Source organism: Macaca fascicularis, chromosome 15 (assembly GCF_037993035.2).
Source record: "Macaca fascicularis isolate 582-1 chromosome 15, T2T-MFA8v1.1".
Taxonomy (NCBI): domain Eukaryota; kingdom Metazoa; phylum Chordata; class Mammalia; order Primates; family Cercopithecidae; genus Macaca; species Macaca fascicularis.
In genome coordinates this window covers 71669481-71691633 of record NC_088389.1, presented here as the reverse complement: position 1 = coordinate 71691633, position 22153 = coordinate 71669481, and the positions used below count along the sequence as shown (strand labels likewise).

Here is a 22153-nt window from a genome sequence, read left to right as displayed (position 1 = left end):
TTATACCTTTCTCCCTTCTCCCAAACAAGAGATTTCATATCTGAGATGTGGTCCCAATTATATTGTTTTTTAAAATTCTGAATTTATTTTAGATTGCTTACATATGTTGTTAACACACACATGCTTCCTCTTCACACAATAAGCTTTTTCCTGGCTCAACAGTCTTTCAACTTACCATTCATTTCCTATTAAGAAATTAACGTGATTGAAATCCAAAACAATGTAGTGGAAATGTGACATTTTGATAGATGGGGAAGGAGAGGCGCACGCACAAGAATGAGAATTATCTTAGGATCCAAAGATAAAGGCCTGGATCTAGTTTCTCTTTAAATTAACTTGGAAAGGGCAGTAAACTCCAGATAAGCAAGCGGAGGAAGTGCCTTTTGGCTTAAGCTGGGTTTTACTTGGTTGCAATGATTTAGAAAGGGCTGTTAAATAGTGCTTTGGGGGCACTACTGAAAAAACATGATTATACTTTCCTTCCCTGCCACGAACAGTGTTACGTTTTTTTTTGTTTTTTAACTTCACCAGACGCTAGATTTGGAGGGTTAATTTTGAAGTTTGAAGGCATGCTTACAATCTTTTCTCAGGCTAGAGCTGATTTGGAACAGCTCCTTTGATTGGTAATTATTCCTTGCCTTCACGAGAATTAACAGAGGCCTAACAGCCAGTTTTCTTCTTACCTTTTCTACCTTTCACAAGAGCACGGGAAGCTCCTTACAGTAATTCCACGTTGGGAATGAGTGATGGAGAGAGGATACCTTGCACCTGTTTCTTAACAACCAGCAAATCTGTGCACGGCAGCCTAGGCGCCTTCCTAGGATCCTGCGTTCCCAAGAAATGCCATTTACTGGTCTTCGCAAAGAGCTCATGCGCCCACCCAAGCCCCTCGCCCACCACTTCCTGAGCTGGTGACTTTGGCCCCGCCCCCATCTGAGCAGCGCGTAGGTCCACCTACCCGGGCACCGTGGAGCCCCGCGGGCCCCGCAGTTCTTTTGGTTACTGGGGAGCTGGTGCCCACTCCTCCTGAGGGATGGAAGAGATGCTCTTGACGCCCACCCAAGCCAACCACCTTTCCAAATATCTCTGGGACGGCTTCCCTCTACAACCCAGGGTTTCAGGAACTGAGGGGCCACCCAAAAGGCCTGCAAAAAACACCGTCAATCAGGACCTCTGTAGCACCCTCACTGTTCGGCATGTTTAGGACACGCTTGTGGCAGGAGGGAGGAAGAAAGAGGGAATAGGGGCTAGAACTTAAGGCTGCTGATCCTGGGTGTGTGATGCTGGGAAGACTTACTCCTGGGCACTTTAGAAGGACTTGGCTGCTAGTTCTAAGGCGAGTGCTGGTGCTTCTTTCCCACCATAGCCAGTCCATAGGAGCTGATCTTCAGTTCCATTGCAGCAGGGAGGTAGGAGATCAGGACTTGTTTCTCCAGCACCAGCAAGGCTCCTGCTGATCAAAAACAGGATGTAGCAGAGAAAGCTGCCAGAAACCGAAAGAGGGCAAAGAAAGCAACCTGTTTGCTCTCACTGATTATTATTAAAGACACTCCCACCAGAGCCCTGGCAGTTCACAAATGCCATGGCAACACTTGGAAGTTCGCTTGTATGATTCCAGGAACTCCCTGCCCCTTTTCTAGAAAATTTAAAATAACCCACCCCTTAATTAGCATGCAATTAAGAGTGAGTATAAATATAGCAGCAACCCATGCTGTAGCTCCTGCTCTGGGCTCTCCATTTGCATGCTATAAGACACTTCCACCGGTGCCATGACAGTTTACAAATGCCATGGCAATGGCAGAAAGTTACTTTATATGGTTCCACAAACTCCCTGCCCCTTTTCCAGAAAGTTTTTGAACAAACTACCCCTTACTTAGCCTGTAATTATAAGTAGGTATAAATATAGCTAGCCGGCAGTCCACAAGTGCTGCTGTGCCAGGGATATCCTGCTGCCTATGGAACCGCCACTTGTGCTGTATGTTGCTCTTTAAAAACTTGCTTGCTTTCACTGTTCGCTGGCTCTTGAACCTGGCCAAGAACCCTCCCGGACTGAGCCCCCGTTTGGGGGTTCACCTGTGTCACTGTGAGTAGTTAAGGGAGAGGAAAACAAAGCAGCAAAATACACCTATGGGGATGGGGGAACAGAATTGAAAGTCCCCTTTGAGGTTTGGGGAAGAGGATGATTAGGGAGCATCAGCGAAAGGAAATAAGGAGTTTCAGAATCGGGGAGAAACTGATAGACTGAAAAGGGACTGGTTTGATGATGCCTTCCAGGGCAAGCAGGTCAGAGGTCCAGAAAACCTGTCCAGAAAATGAAGGATTAGTTATGGATGGCATAGAGGGTCAGCAGTGAGAAAACAGATAACCTCTCCCCAACCAGCACTGGTTGTGAGACCCTCTTCTCACTTTTAGAGCAGGAGGGGGCGGAAAAGAGACCACACACACCAGTACCTCCTGGCATTCATGTGCCCACTCCCCTTCCAGCCCCCTCAAAATACCTTCACTGCACTTTACAAGGCAAACTATGCCAACTGTCTGAGGATGAGTAGCCCATTTAAAAATAGTTAACATATCCCTTTTGGTCATTTTATATATTGTAGGCAGAGTAATGCTATACTTAACTTTCTACAATGCTTTACTTTAGTACCACAGACAAGTACCACTACTATTAGCACTACTACTACTACTTTTTACATGATTGAAAAGTGGCTCTTCCAGCTCTTTCCAATCAGGAAAATTCTTGGCACCTCCTAAGGAGGGGTGGAGAGAAAACGTGGGAATAGTTGGTTATCAACCTCTCTCCAAGCCCACCTGATACTATTCTCGCGTCCCTTTCTCACCTGTGGATTCAACACAACTCCTTTCCACCTGGAGCACCTCCAGGCAACCGCAACCACCTCCCTCACTTTTCTACCATTCTGCAGATGCCTGAACTGGCAGTACAAATGCTGGCACCGATCCTTGGAGCTGTCAAAAGGGCACAGAAAATGGCAAAAGTAACAGGCAGAGGGCAGCGTGGGCTGCTGCTCCAGGCCACCGCCACTGGCTCAGAAACTGTAAGCACTGTTGGTATAGATCAGGCAAAGGTGAGCGCCTGTCCTGCTGCCTGTTCCCGCAAGGATGGCGTCTTATATAGCCCATCACTACTCAAAGGCGGAGCTCCTTAGCTTTCCCAACCAATGGCGAGCGAGACTGGGCTGGAGTCTGGGGCGAAACTTCGGAGTGAAGGACTCTGACAATGGATAGTAGGGGAAGTGGCAGGTGAGAGTAAAATGTGTGTTTATTCTCGCGGGGAAGAAGGATTATAGATACCCAAGCTAAAGGAAAGGAAAACAGTTTCCCAAGAGCCAAAAGAACACCCGAGTTAAGGAACCTTATGTGTCTTGGGTACTGGACCTGTGTTGCTCCTAAAGACTTTTGTTGCTAGTCTGACTATTCACCTTCATGGATCATGGAGAGAACCTCAGACTGGAAGCACAGCACAGCAGGTGCTCTTAGGCAATTTATCTGACTTACCCGAACTTCTGTTTATCTGTAAAATAAACTCACCTTTCATAAGATAGTAGGATTTAATGTGATACAGTGTTCTAAAGCGCCTATTATAAAGTAGGCGCTTTAGAACATTGTAAATGAAAATGAAACAAAGTAAATGAAAGCTGTTGGTATGGTAAGAATTGAAGAGGGTGATGAAACATGCCCTAAGTTCTTCTCCCGTATTCATACATATCCCGAAAAGACATGATGCATGTCCCTAAACCCCTCCACTTCAAACTAATGTCTTTTTTTTTTCTTTCTGAGATGTAGTTTGGCTCTCTCACCCAGGCTGCAGTACAGTGGCGCGATCTCAGCTCACTGCAACCTCCGCCTCCTGGGTTCAAGCAATTCTTTTACGTCAGCCTCCTGAGTAGCTAGGGTTAGAGGCATGTGCCACTACACTCGGCTAATTTTTCTATTTTTAGTAGAGACGGGGTTTCACCATGTTAGCCAGGCTGGTCTCAACTTCCTGACCTTGTGATCCGCCCACCTGGGCCTCCCAAAGTGCTGGGATTACAGGCACGAGCCACTGCGCCCAGCCGAAACTAATTTATAAAAAGGAAACATTATCCCTATTTTTTGTCTTTGTAAATTGAAATACTTTTGGTATGGATAGCCACAAAAGTCACTAATAAACTTGAATAAGTCTTTGAAAGGCATTGCTTTTCTTTCAGTGGAACACAGTAATCCTGGACGCCTGGGGGAAGAGAGAAAGAAGGGCACTTCAATGGTAAAGGCTTAGGGTCCATGAGTCCCCATCTAGGAAATTACCTGCTGGAATTCCCCTCTTCATCTCTCTTCTTCTGGAACACCGTGTTGTCTCAAACAATTATGGATACTTTAGAAATAGAAAAATATGGCCAGGCGCGGTGGCTTACTCCTGTAATCCCAGCACTTCAGGAGGCCAAGGCGGGCAGATCATGAGGTCAAGAGATCGAGACCATCCTGGCCAACATGATGAAGCCCTATCTCTACTAAAAATACAAAAAGTAGCCAGGCGTGGTGACGTGTGCCTGTAATCCCAGTTGCTTGGGAGGCTGAGGCAGGAGAATTGCTTGAGCCCAGGAGGCAGAGGTTGCAGAGAGCCAAGATCGCGCCACTGCACTCCAGCCTGGAGACAGAACGAGACTCTGTCTCAAAAGAAAAGAAAAAAGAAATGGAAAAATATCTTTTCTTTCTTACTCTTTGCCATGTGAGAGCAGCCCCTGATGACTTTTAAACAATTCAAGAAGGCTAGGAGTTCCTACCACTAATTTAGTTTCATCTCTTGATGGCACAACTGTTTTGTCAATAAAACATGAACAGGTGTGTTCTTTTTGCTTCACTGGTGGTGAGGGGGCGCACAGGTAGTGGTAAGTTCCCTGATGTTCTCAAAATGCCCCTGGGGAAGGTAAGTATCTAAATGTCCTTGTTTTAAAATGAACCAGCCTAGAGAAAATATCTTTCAAAGTCACTCTCCAGGAATGCTTTTACTTGATGAGTTTCTCACACCTTAAATTATTTTCTTGTGCATTTTCCATTAAATTTTATAACTGAGAGATAATTTTTATTGAGTCTGTCCTCCTTTTAAGACACCAGAATGTCTCAGCAGAGCTTCAAACTCATGACATTAACAGAAGACATAAAGAAAGTTCTCTTGATGACAAAAGAATTAAAGTTATTTATTCATCAGTATGATTTCTTCACCAGGTTCCACCTCTTACTCAGTGCATCTCATCATCTGAGCCTGTGGAAATATCCATCATCATCTTAGATTCTGATGTTCTTGTGCCTGATCTTCTCATATCTGAAGAAGTGGTGCCCAATAATGTGCTGCTCTCTCCACTCTTGGAAAAGGATGTATCTGATACACCTTCTGATGGATGAAAGTAAGACATCGTGGCCAGCTCTGGGTTGACAGAGTATTGACTCTCACAACTTTTATAACTGAGGAAGAAAAGAACATATATCAAGAATTGTTTTTAATTGTGTACATTTGTAACTTAGCTTAGACAAGCATTCAGAAATTAAAATATACGAATTTTGCCCAGTGTATTAGTTACTTAGTAACATTACATAAATGATATATAGTTTCTCCTTTTCTTTTTCTTTTCTTTCTTTTTCTTTTTTTTTTTTTTGAGACACAGTCTTGCTGTCACCAGGCTGGAGTGCAGTGGCGCAATCTTGGCTCACTGCAACCTCCGCCTCCCAGGTTCACATGATTCTCCTGCCTCAGCCTTCCGAGTAGCGGGGACTACAGGCACATGCCACCATGCCCAGCTACTTTTTGTATTTTTAGTAGAGACGGGGTTTCACCATGTTGGCCAGGATGGTCTTGATCTCTTCACCTCGTGATCTGCCCGCCTCGGCCTCCCAAAGTGCTGGGATTATAGGCGGGAGCCACCGCGGCCAGCCTAGTTTTTCTTTCATTGTAATTTGATTATATTTAACACTTTGAAGCATGTTTCAAATCTCTAGAATTTATAAACCAATTTACTAAAATAGTTAAAGTTGCCTTAATGAAAGTTTAATAAGAAACATGTACAATGAAACTGAATGAAGGGGAATAAATACCTAGGATCACAGTTTTAATGAGCCAGAGAAATACACCATTCATCAAAAACACCACAATGAAAAGAATGGAATTAATGATCATTATGAACATTAAGCAATTGTTAGGATTTTTGAAGGTAATCTGTTACACTGCCTGAAAAATGTTAAATAATTCCCTTAATCAGGCTTGAGTTGAATTTAATATTTTGATAAGAAAGAGCCAATGGACAGGTCTCACAGTGTAAAGGTGATAGAGACTGGCTGTTTTTTGAAAGTCTCAAGGCTTGCTTGAATAAAAAACATTAGATGCTAAGCAGATGTGCTATTTAGAACAGAATATATTTGTTCCAGGGCTATATAAAAAAGAGCATATCTAGATTCTCTTTATCCTTTCCAATTGACTAAGGTTATTTCTATCTCTGGATGACTATTGGGAAAAAGTTCAAGTAGGATATTCCCTTAAAGACAGCCCAATGCTCCATCTGAATACAGTAAATGGAATCAATTTGAATGCCATGTGGATAAATTCAGAGGTCACATATTCCTAAGAATCTACTAAAGAGAGGAGGGAGAGAATGCGATGTCATGCATTTGTTGTAAAGACTGCAGAGGTCTGTAGACTTACGTCAGATGCCTCAGTTTGTACAGTGTAGCACTACAGAATGCCAGGAGGACCACAAAGAGGAGGAGGGTCATCAACGAGATTCCCAGCATTAGTTTGATCTTCAGATCCTCTAGATCTGGCTGATTTTCTCCCTGTGTAGCATTCACATCAGACTCTGAAAAGAAAGAAAATACAGTGGAAAATAGGGTGATCAGTGTGTTTTCCTGAAGGAGTAAAGATTGCAAAGCAAATACAGAGAAGCAAGCCCTCCACCATCCAGAGTACTAACTGGCAGGCCTCCCATCCCACAGGCAATGCGAAGGAGAAAGCTACTCTCTAACGCCAAACACTCTTAACTTTCCTCTTTAACCTTCACAGCAATCCTGAAGGAGCTGTCCTTAGCTCCGTTTTACAGTATCACGGAAGTTTCTGTATTTGCCCATAGCACATAGTAAGTGGCAAAATCTGGTTTCAAACCCAGATTACCAGATGTCAAAATGTATAGCAGACTTTATCTGATTTAATCTACCATGTCTGAAGAGATTATTTTCCAAAACGATTGACTTACACCGAAGGGACCAATCTTTCAGGAGGTAAAGGTACATGCTCTAGTGTTGGATCATGCACTGATTTTTCTTTTAAGCTAAAAGGGTGGGGTATAGTGAATGCTTCTTCCCTGAGGCTTAAGAGATAGTTTTGCCATTTTATTACTGAAAAGACTAAATCTAGTGTACTTCACATTACAAAAATAAATAGAATCAATTCATTTAACTTTCTAAAATAAGTTAAATATAATATTATGTCTGGATCCAGAGATATCAAGAATCTTTTTTTTAAACTAAATCTATTAATGAAATGATAGCTTTACTGCCAAATTTTATATTTGCCTGAATATATATCTCACTTAATAAACATTTAATGATGACAATATGTCGTTATTTCTCCCCTTTCCCCTAGCTAACCCCCAGCATCTGCCAACTCAAAAGTTCCAAGGGTTTTCACTATTTTCTAGGTAACGATATTTAGGTCATAAGCAATGACAAGCTTCCATGTCTATATTCTCTGATTTTTAAAAATTACAATTGTCAATGTGTGACCTTAGACCATGAAAATGTATACAGTTGTCAATGACTCTTTTAATGCTTTGAGGTCTATTATTTTGGGAATAATCAGACAAATTATGTTAAAATGGGCTGTGCTCCTGAATTGCTTTTCTGTCTCCTGAAAGGATTTTTAATAAAGATGTGTGCTCATAGTATATCTTCTTTATCTAGGTGATGGTCAGAACTAGAGAAGGGTTTGGAACTCATAATCTCTGGAAGTTACAGAAAAGCTAGTTACAAGCGTGGGCAGCTTTTCTCTCTAAGCCTCAGTTTTCTTAACTGTAAAATGAAGATAATACCAACTTCATGGAGTTGCTGTGAGGACTAACATAATAATGTGCCCACAACACCTAACATGTAGTATGTGCTCAATAAACAATAAAATCAATCAAGCTCTATTAAATAGAAGAAATGGCAAAGTATTTATAAAATGAGCCAGCATTTGTCATTCCTGTTTATAACTTTTCTAAACAAAGAAGAATCACTCAATTTTCTTTTCTTTTTTTCTTTCTTTTTTCTTTTTCTGAGATGGAGTCTTGCTCTGTCGCCCAGGCTGGAGTGCAGTGGCGCAATCTTAGCTCACTGCAACCTCTGCCTCCCAGGTTCAAGCTATTTTCTTGCCTCAGCCTCCTGAGTAGCTGGAATTACAGGCAACCGCCACCATGCCTGGCTAATTTTTTTGTATTTTTAATAGAAACGGGGTTTCACCATGTTGGTCAGGCTTGTCTCGAATGCCTGACTTCAGGTGATCCGCCTGCCTCAGCCTCCCAAAGTGCTGGGATTACAGCGTCTAGTCAAGTCACTCAATTTTCTTGAAGTACCACAAGGCAAATGGCCACAACTATCAATCCAGTGCACAAATGAGGTGACAGGTCTTAGATATGTCATCATCCTATTTTTCAACCAATTATTTGTAGGAGAGAGGTTTTCTGGGGGAAATTAATGTGTTTTTTTCATGAAGTTTTCCATTCAAATCAGGAGTTTATTTTACTTCTACTAATATAATTAAGCCATTAATGAAAACCGTATCCAGCAGCAGGGGCTCACATTCATTGCTGGTGAGAATTCCAAAAATACTTTGGAAGATAGTCTGGTAGTTTCTTACAAAAATAACCACTCTCATCTTCCCACCTTGCCCTTCCAAAGTGGTAGGATTATAGGCAAGCCACTGCACCTGAACATAGTCTTACTATATGATCCATAAATCATATTCATAGGTGTTTACCAAAATGAGTCGAAAACATATGTCCACACAAAACCCCGCACACAAGTGTTTACAGCAGCTTTTTTCATAATTGCCGAAAATTGGAAGCAACCAAGATGTCCTTCAGTAGATGAATGAAGTAAGGTACATTCATACAATGGAATATCAGTGATAAAAATAAATGAGCTCTCAAGCCACAAGAAAACACAGAGGAATCTTAAATGCATATTGCAAAGTGAAAGAAGCTAGTCTGTAAAGGTTACATACTGTATGATTCCAACTATATGACATTCTAGAAAAGGCAAAACTATAGAGATAGTAAAAAGATCAGTGGTTGTCAGGAGTTCGTGGGGAGAGAGGAACAAAGGGATGAATTGATGGGGGCAGAGGAGATTTTAGGGCAGTGAAACTTTTGTATGATACTGGGATGGTAGACACGTGATATTTTGCATTTGTCAAAACCCAAAGAACTGTATAATACAAAGAGTGAATCCTAATGTAAACTATGGACTTCAATTAATAATGAATCACTATTGGTTCATAAATTGTAACAAATGTACCACATCATGCAAGACGTAGAGGAAACTGAGGAGGGTTGAATATGGAAATTCTGTACTTTCTGCCAAATTTTTCTTTAAACCCAAAACTGCTCTAAAAATAAAGTCTGTTTTTAAAAAAGACTGCATTCTACATATTATTCACTCACCTCCTCCATTTGGTTTCAGGGATAAATGTTACAAAACAGGAAGGTGGTAATGGTCATCTGCAAAGTATAACTAAAAAAGAATGCTTAGGAACTATAACTCTCCTAAACAGTAAATGTCCTCTCTGAGATGTTAGTCACCATGATACCGCCTTTCATACACCAAAAACAGTATCATCATAAAGACACTAAGATGTGTAAGAGTATTTATGTGTCTATTAATTGAAGTACTTCGGTTTGTTTGTTGAGACAGGGTCTCACTCTGTCACCCAGGCTGGAGTACAATGGCATGCCACCATGTCCGGCTAATTTTTGCATTTTTGTAGAGAAAAGGTTTTTGTCATGTTGCCCAGGCTGGTCTCCAACTCCTGGACTCAAGTGATCCACCTGCCTCAGCCTCCCAAAGTGCTGGGATTATAGGCATTAGCCACTGCACCCAGTCAATTGAAATATTTTGTTCTTACCTGGAATTGGGTGAAATAATTGATCTTTATCATCCATGACCACTGTTGTTCCATTTATAGCTGTTAAAACAATAAATTGGTGTTATGGTAAACAACATTCACTTACTAAAATTATTGATGGTGTATGTATGTGTGTATAATATGTACAGTGTGCTCTCATTATTCATGGCAGTTATGTTCTATAAAGTCCTATAAACACTGTATTAGCAAATACTGAACTGTTCCTCCCAGGGTAAATACAGGGTTAGATTCCTGCAAGTCTGGTCACAGCATTTTCATCAACTGATCAATAAATAACCTTGTTTTATGTGTGTTTCTGTTTAAAGATACTTCACTTAATATATATTGTTGATTCATTAACACTGAACTCATAGAAAACAGCACTATAACACTTGCCTGAACGAAGCTTCTCTAACACATATTAGCTCCATAAGGAACATCACAGCCTTCTTGCACTTAGGAACACTAACCAGCAATTTAACACTACATTTGGGGGCCATTTTAAATAGCAAAATCATAAACAAAAAAGCACAAAAAATGCAAAAAATGTGGCACTAAGTGGGGTGCAAAAATGACACTTATTTACAGAACGAGAGCTGAATAAAGAAGGCAGACTATTGCCTTGTTCTATTTCAGCTGGGAATGTGTGTGTCAGACAATTAAAAATTTTCAAAGCTCTGCCAATGTCCATAAATGACTGTGAAGGTTTTGCAACTACTGATTTTGGGGTGACAAAGAAATATTAATGAGTAGGTGATACAGAATGCAAACACAGAATATGGAAAAATGATCAACTGAATATGGTATATATTTCACATATACAATGCATATATTTCTGTGTGATACATGCATTACCTTTATACATGTGTACATCCATATATGCACATGCATTTATACACACATGCATAGAAATACTATGTACATCATGCTATACATGCATGCTTATATATTTATGATACACACTTTTATGCATGCATATATTTTGATATATACTTTGCATTTATACATGCATCTCTGTGTGCTTTTGCATGCACTGCTCCAAACACAAAGATGAATGATATTGAGCAAGAATCTTACTGAAAAATTTTAATCATAAATAAATTGAATAACTAACATTTGTAAGAGAATAAAACTTTTGTAAAGAGTGGGCAATCAGAAAATGTGTGACACTTTATCACCTTTCTAGGTTTGTTTTGAATTTTGCTATTATGAGGGACAACAAAATGTTGACTTATCAACTCATTATTAGAGGTATTTAGACTGATCTTAGCTCTAAGTAAGATTTTAGAAAACCAAAACATTCCCCGAGCTAACTAGCTGTATGACTTTACCTTTAGCTAACTTTGTCCAAAATGCAGGCAGGTTTGGGGTTGATCCTGTTAAAACAAAACAGAACACAACAACAACAACAACAAAAAAACACAACAGGATAACAAAATAATTTAGTTTGAGTAACAGTCATTTGTTTGTTAGTCATTTAGCAGTTAAACTTTGAGCTCCTACAGTGTGTCAGACCCTGGGGTTGGCACTAACTTATACACAAGTAAACAAGTCTCAGACATTACAGTCAAGGAACCCACCTTAATTTTGGATGCAGACAAGAATCATTGCTGTTTATGTAGCAGGATAATCAAGGCTTTAGTAGAAATGCACAGGTGGTATGCACAGGGCTTAATTCAACTTGTTAAGGCCAGAAACCCTTCAAAAGGGAGATGATGTTCCCATATAAGCTTAGAGAACTAGCAATTGTTCACCAGGCAAACAAGGTGAGAGCGAGCTCATTCCAGCCGTGAGCAAACGCGCACTCATAAGCAGGCTCAGTAAGCTCTGGGAGCTTCAGGTAAGTCTGGAGTGAAGGGTGTGGATGGGGAATGTAACCAGAGTTGAGAGTGGAACATTTTCACAGTGGCCAGATTGTTTTGGAATTGAATGCTTGGTTAAGGAGTTAAAACTTGACCCCAAACTTAGTAGTAAGTTCCTAGGGACGTTTAAGAAGGGGAATGCCAGGATGATCAGGTTTTCATTTTTAAACATATCAAAAAAGATTTTTTTCAGTAGTGTTAAAAATGCAAACTCAGAATAATTACATTAGAAACATACTTGGATTGCATGAACTGGAGAAAATAGGGTTTCATGTAACGACACAAAAGTATCCATTCTCTTCAATTAGACCACTCATTCAAGACCTTAGAGGAGAGCCATCCTGGGTTGTTATGGCTCCACAAATATTTTATAAGGAACAGTATTCTTGAGAGGCAAGTAAAATGGTCATTTTGATTTTGCAGCCTCCCACTCCCAACCCCCAACCTCAAATAATCTTAGGAAACACTAACAATTGATCCTAACCAGAGATAAGTTTATTCCTCAAGCAGGCAGAATATTTTTCATTATTAGCAAAATGAATTATATTTCAAATACATTCGATATATACTTATATTTATAAATATATGCTAATTTGTGAATACGTATTTAATATAGACACAAATGTGATACAATTTTATTAAAATAAAATTCTATTTCTACAAACGCTCATTTCCCATCCCTTGTCAGGTATACCTGAAGACTGACTCTTAGACATTCACCATTTAAAAGATTTTAGTGACTTTAAAAGGTAGCAGTGTAAATTCTTTAAGCATGCTATGACTTTATGTAATGCTCAGAGTAGTGAAACTTAAATTTTTAAGTCACATAATGATATGCTCCAGGTATGAATACAGTGTAGTAATTTAAATACTTGGAATATTTTTATGAGAGGGTTCGTTAGTAGTTGTTTCTTCTTCACTGGCGGATTTTTCATATGTAGTTGCATTGACAATTTTATCTAGGAAAAGGGAAAAAGAATGATTGGTGTAAAAATACTGACTAAACATCTGAGATTAGATATTTTTTAAGCTAAAAATGGAACAAAGAAAAGGAGAGAGAAGAACAAAGAAAAAGGAAGAGAAAGACATTAACATTTTCCTGAAATAAATTAAAGGAGAAAGAAGAAGGTATTGAAGAATAAAGTTTTTGTGATCATGGGGTGCCTGAGGTGGGATTAACACGACTATAATTTGTGAAAGAGAGGAAAAGGAACATGTGGCCACAGGCTTTCTTTAGAGGTAAAGAAGATCTCTTGGAGAAGATAATTGGCTCCAGATGGTTCCCTGCACAGGCCGCGAAATGATCTTCTTTGTCCAGAGCAGCATGGCTGCTGTTCAGTGTAACGACGCAAAAAAGGGAGGCTGAATATTAAGTATGCTTGTAAATTGGAAACAGACATTTGGATATAAAGATTTCGGACTACAAATCAAGGGTTTTCAGGTCTAATTTAGTATATATCTCAGTCTGTAATAGGTCCCTCTGGAGGTATGTCACTAAGGGAGTGTTTGGTAACAACTGTGACTAGAGGACCCTTTCTTCAAGTCGATGGCCATTTCAGTTAACTGTTTAATACAGGAGTCAATAAAGTTCCATACGGAGTGCAGGGCACCCATTATAGGAGGACTTCTACAGAGGGGCAGAAAAAATTCACACTGAGCCAGCCCACAAACCCATCACAGGTGTCTTGCTGACAAGGAAGGTTGGGAGAGGGAATCAGTTACTGGAGTTGATAGTGATTCAAGCAGCACTCGAAAAACTAGTAAGTCATCCTTAAATTCTGCTTTGCAACCCTTATCCTCTGGAGAAAAGCATCTAGATTGCCTCAGTTTACCCCCCTTGCCTTCAGAGTTTTAGGGACTATACTTAAGCAAGCAACCGTTAGTCAAAGGTATCCTCAGATCTCCATTTTCCTGAGAGCTTGCTCCCCTAGAACATCCCCACCATGCCAGCAGGTCTCCTTCTGTCACAGCCCCATTTAAAATGGCAGGAATGTCTTATTCCCATCCCACTTTCCCTGACAATCCTCTGGGAGCCTGAATTGTGGAAATAAAAGTGAGAGTTTTGCAGTCTCTTCCTTGGGTCCTGCGGTCTGTACTCAGTAACTCATATCCTAAGGGAATTTGAGGTACCTGGTCCACTTAAGAGCTGCCTCTCCATGTCTTGTCCCAGACAACTCAAGATATTGTTTGTTGTGCATAAGCAAGATTCCCATGAGTGATTTACTGAGTTAATATACACCCTTGAAATGTCACTGTCTCATTTAAATCCCAAGGTTTGAAATTGCTCAAAATATTTCATTATTATCAAGTAGCTTTGTTAATAATTAGGCATTCCTGAGTTTCACATTTCTCAATATTGACACTGCCGTAGCTAGAAACATTCTCTCTTCCCCATTTAAAGCTGAAGATAAAACCCAGAAAGGAGGCGTAAAAATGTGGGTTTAAGAAAGATGTAAATTTTCCTAGAATCAAAAATTTAGTTATTATTTAATTTTTCTTTCCACATAAACCAAATGTATGAGGTTTAGAAATGCAAGAACCTCCCGGGATTCTGAAATGATCAGTGTAATGGAGGTGGACCCTCAAGCGTATTTGTGTGGGAGGAAGTGTGAGAAAAGCAGAGAGGATGGCCAAGAGCTAAGCTGGATCCTAGTCATAGAATCAACTTTAGAGGGAAAATGTCAGTCTTATTTAGGAATGAAGACTTTTTTTTCTCCCCAGCAGTCTCTATTGCTGTTTTGAAATCTCTTTAATGGCTTTTACATGTGCAATGGTGCCTTTCACTACTTACAGTTTTTTAGAGAAAAATTCAGGTCAGTTGTGGCTCTCACAGTTATTTCAGACTCAGTGCCATTTGGATTTTGTGTTGTTAACACATCTAAAAACAAAAGCAAAAGTCTTCAGCAACTAGCTAAGTCACTTTTTTCCCTTACCTTTTTCTTCCTCTGAGTTTTTTTTCTTAAAACATATGCACTAATAAAAAAATAAAAAAATTACAGTCATTTTTTTTCATCTATAAAATAAGAAAGAGGGGCAAGGGTCAAATCTAAAACTAATTGAAAAAAGTCAAACTAGTATCTTTATGTCAAATGACCCCTTCCAAGAAGCAATTATTGGCGAAATTCGTCGAAAAAAAAAAAGTAAGCCCATAACAGGTGCTGAAGTAGATTTGTAGATGTGCAATGTTATCAATGTTAGTATTGACATTATCAAAAAACCAAGTAAGAAGCATTTACCTGCCCTTGAACCTTCTGTTAGACTATGGAATGAACACTTCAGCTTAAAAGCGTATTGTTTGATAACAATTAAGCTCCCTCACATATACTCAAATCTACACATACACATAAAGAATGCTGCTCTTAAGACTCATCAGTGGAGTTGGATGCAATTCAAAACTGATGTACATATTCCCCCAACCAAAGGATCAAAGCGAATTGGATCAAGACAACAGACTGAACATGCACATGTGTCTCCTTTCTCCAAAATTTCATAAGGTGACACAAAATTCTATACACACACGAATGTATGTGCGTGTATTTAATATGTACATATGTATTCATTTCTCTCTTTGTGAGAACAGAGAAATTCACCCAAGTGTGTATATGAGAAGAATGTACATGGGAAAAACTGCACATAGACTAAATGTTCTCTAACAAGATAACAGATAAATTATGGACAACACACATAAAAATGGTGCCACTAATATTTCATCATTTTTGAGCAATTCCTGAGACAGAGCCATGGAAAAAATAAAAGGAAGTCACAACCCAACACTCATGCCATGAGTTACGAAAGTATAAAAGTTGAAACACTGGTATTTTTCTAGGAACAGACAGTTTAAAAAAACAAGTATAACAATTGGCCTAATTTCCTGTTAGAGTTTTGATTATATTAAACGTTTCACATTAGTAGGGAATTGGTGTTAGACACTTGGCTATCATCCTTGAAAAATATAATGCTTTATCCCTACTTTATGCCATACACAAAAATAATTGGATTTAAAGCTCAAGTTAAAAACATAAAACTACTTTTAAAAATCAAGAAAACAATATTTTGGACTGGATAAGACCTGTTAAGGCAAGACGCAAAATGCAGAGATTATAAAGAAATGAATAAACAGAATTGATATTATAAAACTTGAAATCTTCTCAGTAATTAAAGATACTTAAACAGGCTTGGCCAGGTGTAGTGGCTCGCACCTATAATCCTAGCACTTTGGGAGGGTGAGGCAGGTGGATCGCTTGAACCCAGGAGTTTGAGATCAGCCTGGGCAATATGATGAAACACCGTTTCTACATAAAAATACAAAAATTAGTCTGGTGTGATGGCATGTGCCTGTAGTCCCAGCTACTCGGGAGGACTGCTTGAACTCTGGGAGGTCAAGGCTGCAGAGAGCCATGGTCGTGCCACTGCACTCCAGCCTGGGTGACAGAGCAAGACCCTGTTTCAAAAAATGAGTAAGATGCAATAAAATAAAATAAGGCTTACAGATAAGCAACATCCTGGCAGAAAATATTTATTATTTTTACCATAAAAAGGATTAATATATTCTACATAAAAAGAGCCCTTGAAAAGAAATGAAAATTCAACGTAATGGAAAAATGGGCAAGGGTATGAACAGGCAAGTCACAGAAGCAGAAAAAAAATACCTAACAAATGCAGGGGGAAGTGATGGAATTTTAAAAAGGCGACTTAAGTCAAACCAGAATAATCAACTTTTGCATATACATTTCTATTCACTTTAAAGACTTACATTGCTTTATATCTTTATAATAATTGCCATTTTTCTCATTAGCAGGAGCATAATTGTGAGGATGATCTTCATGCTTTTCTTCCTGTTTATTAACATCTTCATTTAAAGGCATCACATTAGGCAATGCTAAAAAAAAAAAGTATTACACACCATAGATCACAAATATGTTGATTTCTTTTACTGCTTTCTTTTTCTAACTGCATTTTTTTCCACAAAGGATTAGAGCCAGAGATTTAAAATCTAAAGCATACCATATCTCCAACAATAAAGTTTATATCATCCTGTAGAAAATTGTCACGTACCAATTTTTCATAATTATGAGTCATCCTTCTTACCTACTATTTTTATAAAAGTTTTAAATACTCTCTCACCTTCAATAGTAGGCTTCAAAGTGCCACCTTTCAAGGAAAAAACTCCAGGTATAAAAATAAACAATATAAAATTCATTGGGAAATTGAAGTGATTTATCCAGTAACCTAGTGCGTCTTTCCAGAGCCTCCTTTCTGTGGCCCAGCAGGTCCTGTGTCTAACTAGGACATTATGACGTCACTGTCAGAGGGGCATCAGAATGCCGGTGGGGGTGGGGTTCCCAACAGCTTTGTGACTCAGTCTGAAGACTGCTTTATCTCAGGTACTATAATGGTTTTTAGTTTTTTTAAAATAAACCATTACAAGATTTTCTTTGAAAGTTAATAAATGTGTTTTCATAAAAGAATGTTAATTACTCAGTTCTGGATTTTAAAGAACCATTTGTAGAGCACTTGATTCTGTGGCTAATCAGGGCGCCACTTGTAACGCGCGCACGGACCTAGAGGACTGAACACAGTGGGGCAAATGCAGGAATAAAAGACAAAGACAAAAGAGTATATTTGGAAGCACCCTGCCTCTAGTGGACAAGGGCCCTGAGCTTTACACAGCCCTCCGTATTTATTAGGCAAAAGAGATAGTGAGAAGGAGGGTGGAAGAAGGGGTCACCTGCTCCGTCCAAAGTAGGCTTGTAAGACTGCATTCTCTAGATGTCGCAGTAGATAACCTCGGGCCAGAGAGTAATTGCCTCCAGCAAACCTTCTGTGGGCAGGAGCAGTCGTGAGTTTGCCCATATCCTGCATTCATAAAAAACAGTTTGCTGTTTGATCATATAGTCTGCAGTGGATTCTGAGTTGGTCATGTCCCACGGGCCTTTGGCTCCCTGCAACCATTAATATTGTTAATAATAAAATGAGAACAGATCTGTTTCTCAAAGCATTGCAATATGATGTGTTTTATTGGATAAATGCAACAAAAATATCTTTTAAAAACTAGTCAGAGGCTGGACGCAGTGGCTCACACCTGTAATCCCAGCACTTTGGGAGCCTTAGGTGTGCAGATCATTTGAGGTCAGGAGTTCAAGACCACCCTGGGCAACATGGTGAAACCTCATCTCTACTAAAAATACAAAAGTTAGCCAGGCATGGTGGCCCACGCACTTGAACATGGGAGGCAGAGGTTGCAGCGAGCTGAGATTGCACCACTGCACTCCAGCCTGGGTGAAGAAGTGAGTCTCTGTCTCCAACAAAACAAAACAAAACAAAACAAAACAGAAAGCAAAACAAACAGAAACAACAACTAGTTGGAAAAACCAAGTTCTGATGCCAAATGCCCGACAAGTCTACAAGTTCCGGTTAATGGATTATCTTAACTATAATTCTTTAGAAAAGTTCTCTAAAACTATCATTTTTAGATTTTAAGACCTATATTATATAAATAATAAGTTTCACAGCCAGTACTATTTAAGACTCATTTACTGGGTTGAACTTGTTTACTTTATATATTTATATATATAATTTTTCCTCATGTCTAAAAGAATTAGATGTGGTGAGGTTTTCATATACCCATATTTTTTTCAAGAGGCAGAGTAGGTCATATAAGTAGTATAGGGAATGAAGTTGAAGACATACACATACTAAGAAACGAGACAATTTTTTTTTTTTGAGACAAAGTCTCACTCTGTCACCCAGGCTGGGGTGCAGTGGTATAATGTCAACTCACTGCAACCTCCGCTTCCAGGGTTGAAGCAATTCTTGTGCCTCAGCTTCCCGAGTAGCTAGGATTACAGGCGTCCACCAACATGCCCAGCTAATTTTTGTATTTTTAATAGAGATGGGGTTTTACCATGTTGGCCACGGTAGTCTCAAACTCTTGACCTCAGGTGATCTGCCTGCCTCAGCCTCCCAAAGTGCTGGGATCACAGGCATGAGCCACTGCATCCATAAATAACACAATTTTATAAAATGGCCTAAAACATATTTTCAAAGAATGCTAAGAATGTTAATTGATTGAGTCATCCCAGTCTTCAAGATAATTCATTAAATAGAGATAAATTCCACAAGGTATAAATTAGTTGTCACAGTCCATTAATATAAACCGAAAAACTGTGCCTCAAAAATTAATTTGAGTATTATTTTCCTTAAATCTGAGTAGTAAGTTTACGTAGTACATAAAATACAGTAAGTGATTAGCTACATCATTCAGAAGAATTGCCCTGCTGAGCCCTGCCTGAATTCATGACCCACAAAAGCATGAGATATGTTAAAGTGGGTGTTGCTTTAAGTCACCAAGTTTCAGCATACTTTGCTATGCAGCAATAAATAGCTAGAACACTTTGGAAACTTACATTCAAACAAATCACCTTCTGGCACATCCTTCCATCCTGGCAGCTCTCTACTCTGGATACACCTGACATCCTTGTTCTTCAATCCCTTAGAAATCTCACATTCCCTGACTTCTTCACTCACTCTCCATCCAGCAGCCCCCATCTCTCTTTACTTTTTTTAATATCCAACTCAGATTCGATGAGTATTATTCTAATTAAGAACTCATTATGGCCGGGCGCAGTGGCTCACACCTGTAATCCCAGCACTTTGGGAGGCCAAGGCGGGCAGATCACGAGGTCAGGAGATCGAGACCATCCTGGCTAACACAGTGAAACTTCGTCTCTACTAAAAATACAAAAAAAAAAAAAAAAAAAAAAATTAGCTGGGCATAGTGGTGGGCACCTGTAGTCCCAGCTACTTGGGAGGCTGAGGCAGGAGAATGGCATGAGCCCGGAAGGTGGAGCTTTCAGTAAGCCGAGATGGCGCCACTGCACTCCAACGTGGGCAACAGAGCGAGACCCCGTCTCAAAAAAAAAAAAAAAAAAAGCAAAAAAACAAAAAAACAAAAAAACTCATTATGTAGTTCTAGGGACGGAGCAGCTAATTGTTCCTCTAGAGATATTTAGACAGAAACACAGACTGTGGCTTGCACACAAACAATCTCTATTGCTGCCTGTCTTCCTCCTGAGACCACCCAATTGGAGAGAAAAGGAAGGATCCTGAGCCAAAGAAGAGACTTACTGGTTCCGGTTTATCTGTATTCTAAGCAGGTGTGGAGAAGTCTCATTGCCTGAAGAAAAGAGAGTCATTTCTCCTCTACTGGGGGAGCTGCAGGAGTTACCAAGTCACCTCGGGGGCAGCGGCAATGGCACAGGCTGGGCGTGTGTCTCTCCCTGCCCTCCCTCTTACGGGGCTGGCTGACTCATTGCCGGGTCAGGCGACAGGGGCTGGGATGCAGGATCACACCGAGAATGACCAGGCATTTAAGGGTTGGACTACACAAGCAAATCAAGTGCTTCCAGGCACTCAGAATGCCCCAGGGAGAAAACAACAGCAACAACAACAAACAACAAAAATAGTTCCCTGTTCCTTAAACAGCAAATACCTATTTCAAACAACTGTATTACAACCAAATAGCGTCAGCCAGTGTTCTCTCTAAGACACAGAAGATTTAGGGGAACCTAAAGGACTTTTATTTTAGTTTTACTTTTTCTACTTTTTAGATGTTCAAATGTTTTCTTCTATGGGATAAGGGTGGTAATAGACATTTGCATCTATAAATCACTCTTTGTTAATTTTAAACTTTCTAGCCCACAGAATTAAAAAATCTAGAAGCCCATGAAAGGAAGGACTGTTGGTCATTTTCTTTTTTCTTTTCTTTTTTTGAAACAGAGACTCACTCTGTCACCCAAGCTAAAGTGCAGTGGCGTGATCTTGGCTCATTGCAACCTCTGCCTCCCCGGTTCAAGCAATTTTCCTGCCTTAGCCTCCCCAGTAGCTGGGATTACAGATGCCCACCACCATGCACAGCTAATTTTTTTATTTTTACAATGGTGTTTCACCACGTTAGCCAGCTGAACTCGAATTCCTAACCTGAGGTGATCCGCCTGCCTCAGCCTCCCGAAGTGCTGGGGTAACAGGAGTGAATCACCATGCCTGGCCCTGTTGGTCATTTTCCATAACCTATGGAAAGCCTGACTTGGGTCTCTGTGGAGGGAGGAGTTTAGGTTATTCAGGTGGGGATGGGCTGCCATTGAAGGATTCCGAGGAAGCACGGGGAAGGAAAAGTGTCATCACCAGGTCTTGGATTTAGAAAGAGCAGTCTGGTTTCAGTTTGTGAAAACTAGAAGGTGAGAGAAGGAGCCTGGAGATTTGTAGAGTAATGGGCAGGAGGTAAAGGAGAGGCCATGAAAATAAATGCAGAGATCATGAAAATGCAGAAATGGAGACTGTTTGGCTTTGGTGCTAATTTTCTAAAAATAATTTGGACAAATCTTTCTTCTCAAATGCTGGGGCTAATCAGCTATTTTGTCTTTCCAGAATCTCATTAAAAGAGGGAGTCTGCCTTTCAGGACAATCTTTCTATGAAAGGTAGAGACAAAAAAAAAGGGGGGGTGCAATTTATTTTATACTTTTTCTAAATAAAAGGCTTTTTCTTCTTCTGTCAGCCAGACTCATCTGTTTTGGCGAGCTTTCCATTGGCAATTGTTGCTTTCTCCAGTCTGTATTCACTGATTGGCTGCATTTGAACTTTTGTAATTATCAGGTGTCTTCTTTGTGTCAATAGATCCCTGCATCTGGTCCTAATGCAAATTACATCTCTGTAATTACCAGACATGATGGGTATAAGAATGGATGCTGGAGATTTGCACATAAATGGGCAAAATTATTCTTTTCCAAACGCTTCTAAACCTAGAGATGAGATCAAGTACAGACATATTATGCCTCTACTCTACCTGGCTCTGCCCCCTTTTCTGGCTCTTCCCTCATCTGCATATACATACGCTTCCTCTCTCAACTTTCCAGTCCCCCAGGCTGGAAGATAAAGTATTATAGGTGACTTTTCTTAATCCCTTGCTTCTTACTCCACAGCTAATCAGGTGGCTTCCCTTCTTTGAGACATGCTTATATCCACTGCTTCCTTTTCATTATTACTTCTATCAGAGTTAGGTCATTATCTTCTCAGGACACGAAGATTATACTATTCTCCTTTCTAGCCCATGTGGTGAAGTTGAGAAGCATGCATTCTAAAGAAAAATAA

The 22153-nt window shown here is 39.9% G+C and overlaps 1 protein-coding gene across 2 annotated transcripts; it reads right to left on the bottom strand.

Annotated features, from left to right (window-relative positions):
• Positions 1–5066: 5066 nt before the first annotated feature.
• Positions 5067–19569, bottom strand: EQTN (equatorin). Of its 2 annotated transcripts, XM_005581579.5 has the most exons (8): positions 17131–17648; positions 16760–16885; positions 14798–14884; positions 12879–12965; positions 11476–11520; positions 10145–10204; positions 6692–6845; positions 5067–5460 (listed from the first exon to the last, which is right to left on the bottom strand). In XM_005581579.5, exons 1-8 carry the CDS (start codon positions 17204–17206, stop codon positions 5238–5240), a joined length of 858 nt encoding a protein of 285 aa, XP_005581636.1. In that variant the 5' UTR covers positions 17207–17648; the 3' UTR covers positions 5067–5237. The 2 variants fall into 2 exon arrangements, with proteins under 2 accessions (XP_005581636.1, XP_073873460.1); XM_074017359.1 differs by lacking the exons at positions 5067–5460; positions 6692–6845; positions 10145–10204; positions 11476–11520; positions 17131–17648 and adding an exon at positions 19413–19569 and having other exon boundaries at positions 12480–12965.
• Between the last annotated feature and the right edge of the window lie 2584 nt (positions 19570–22153).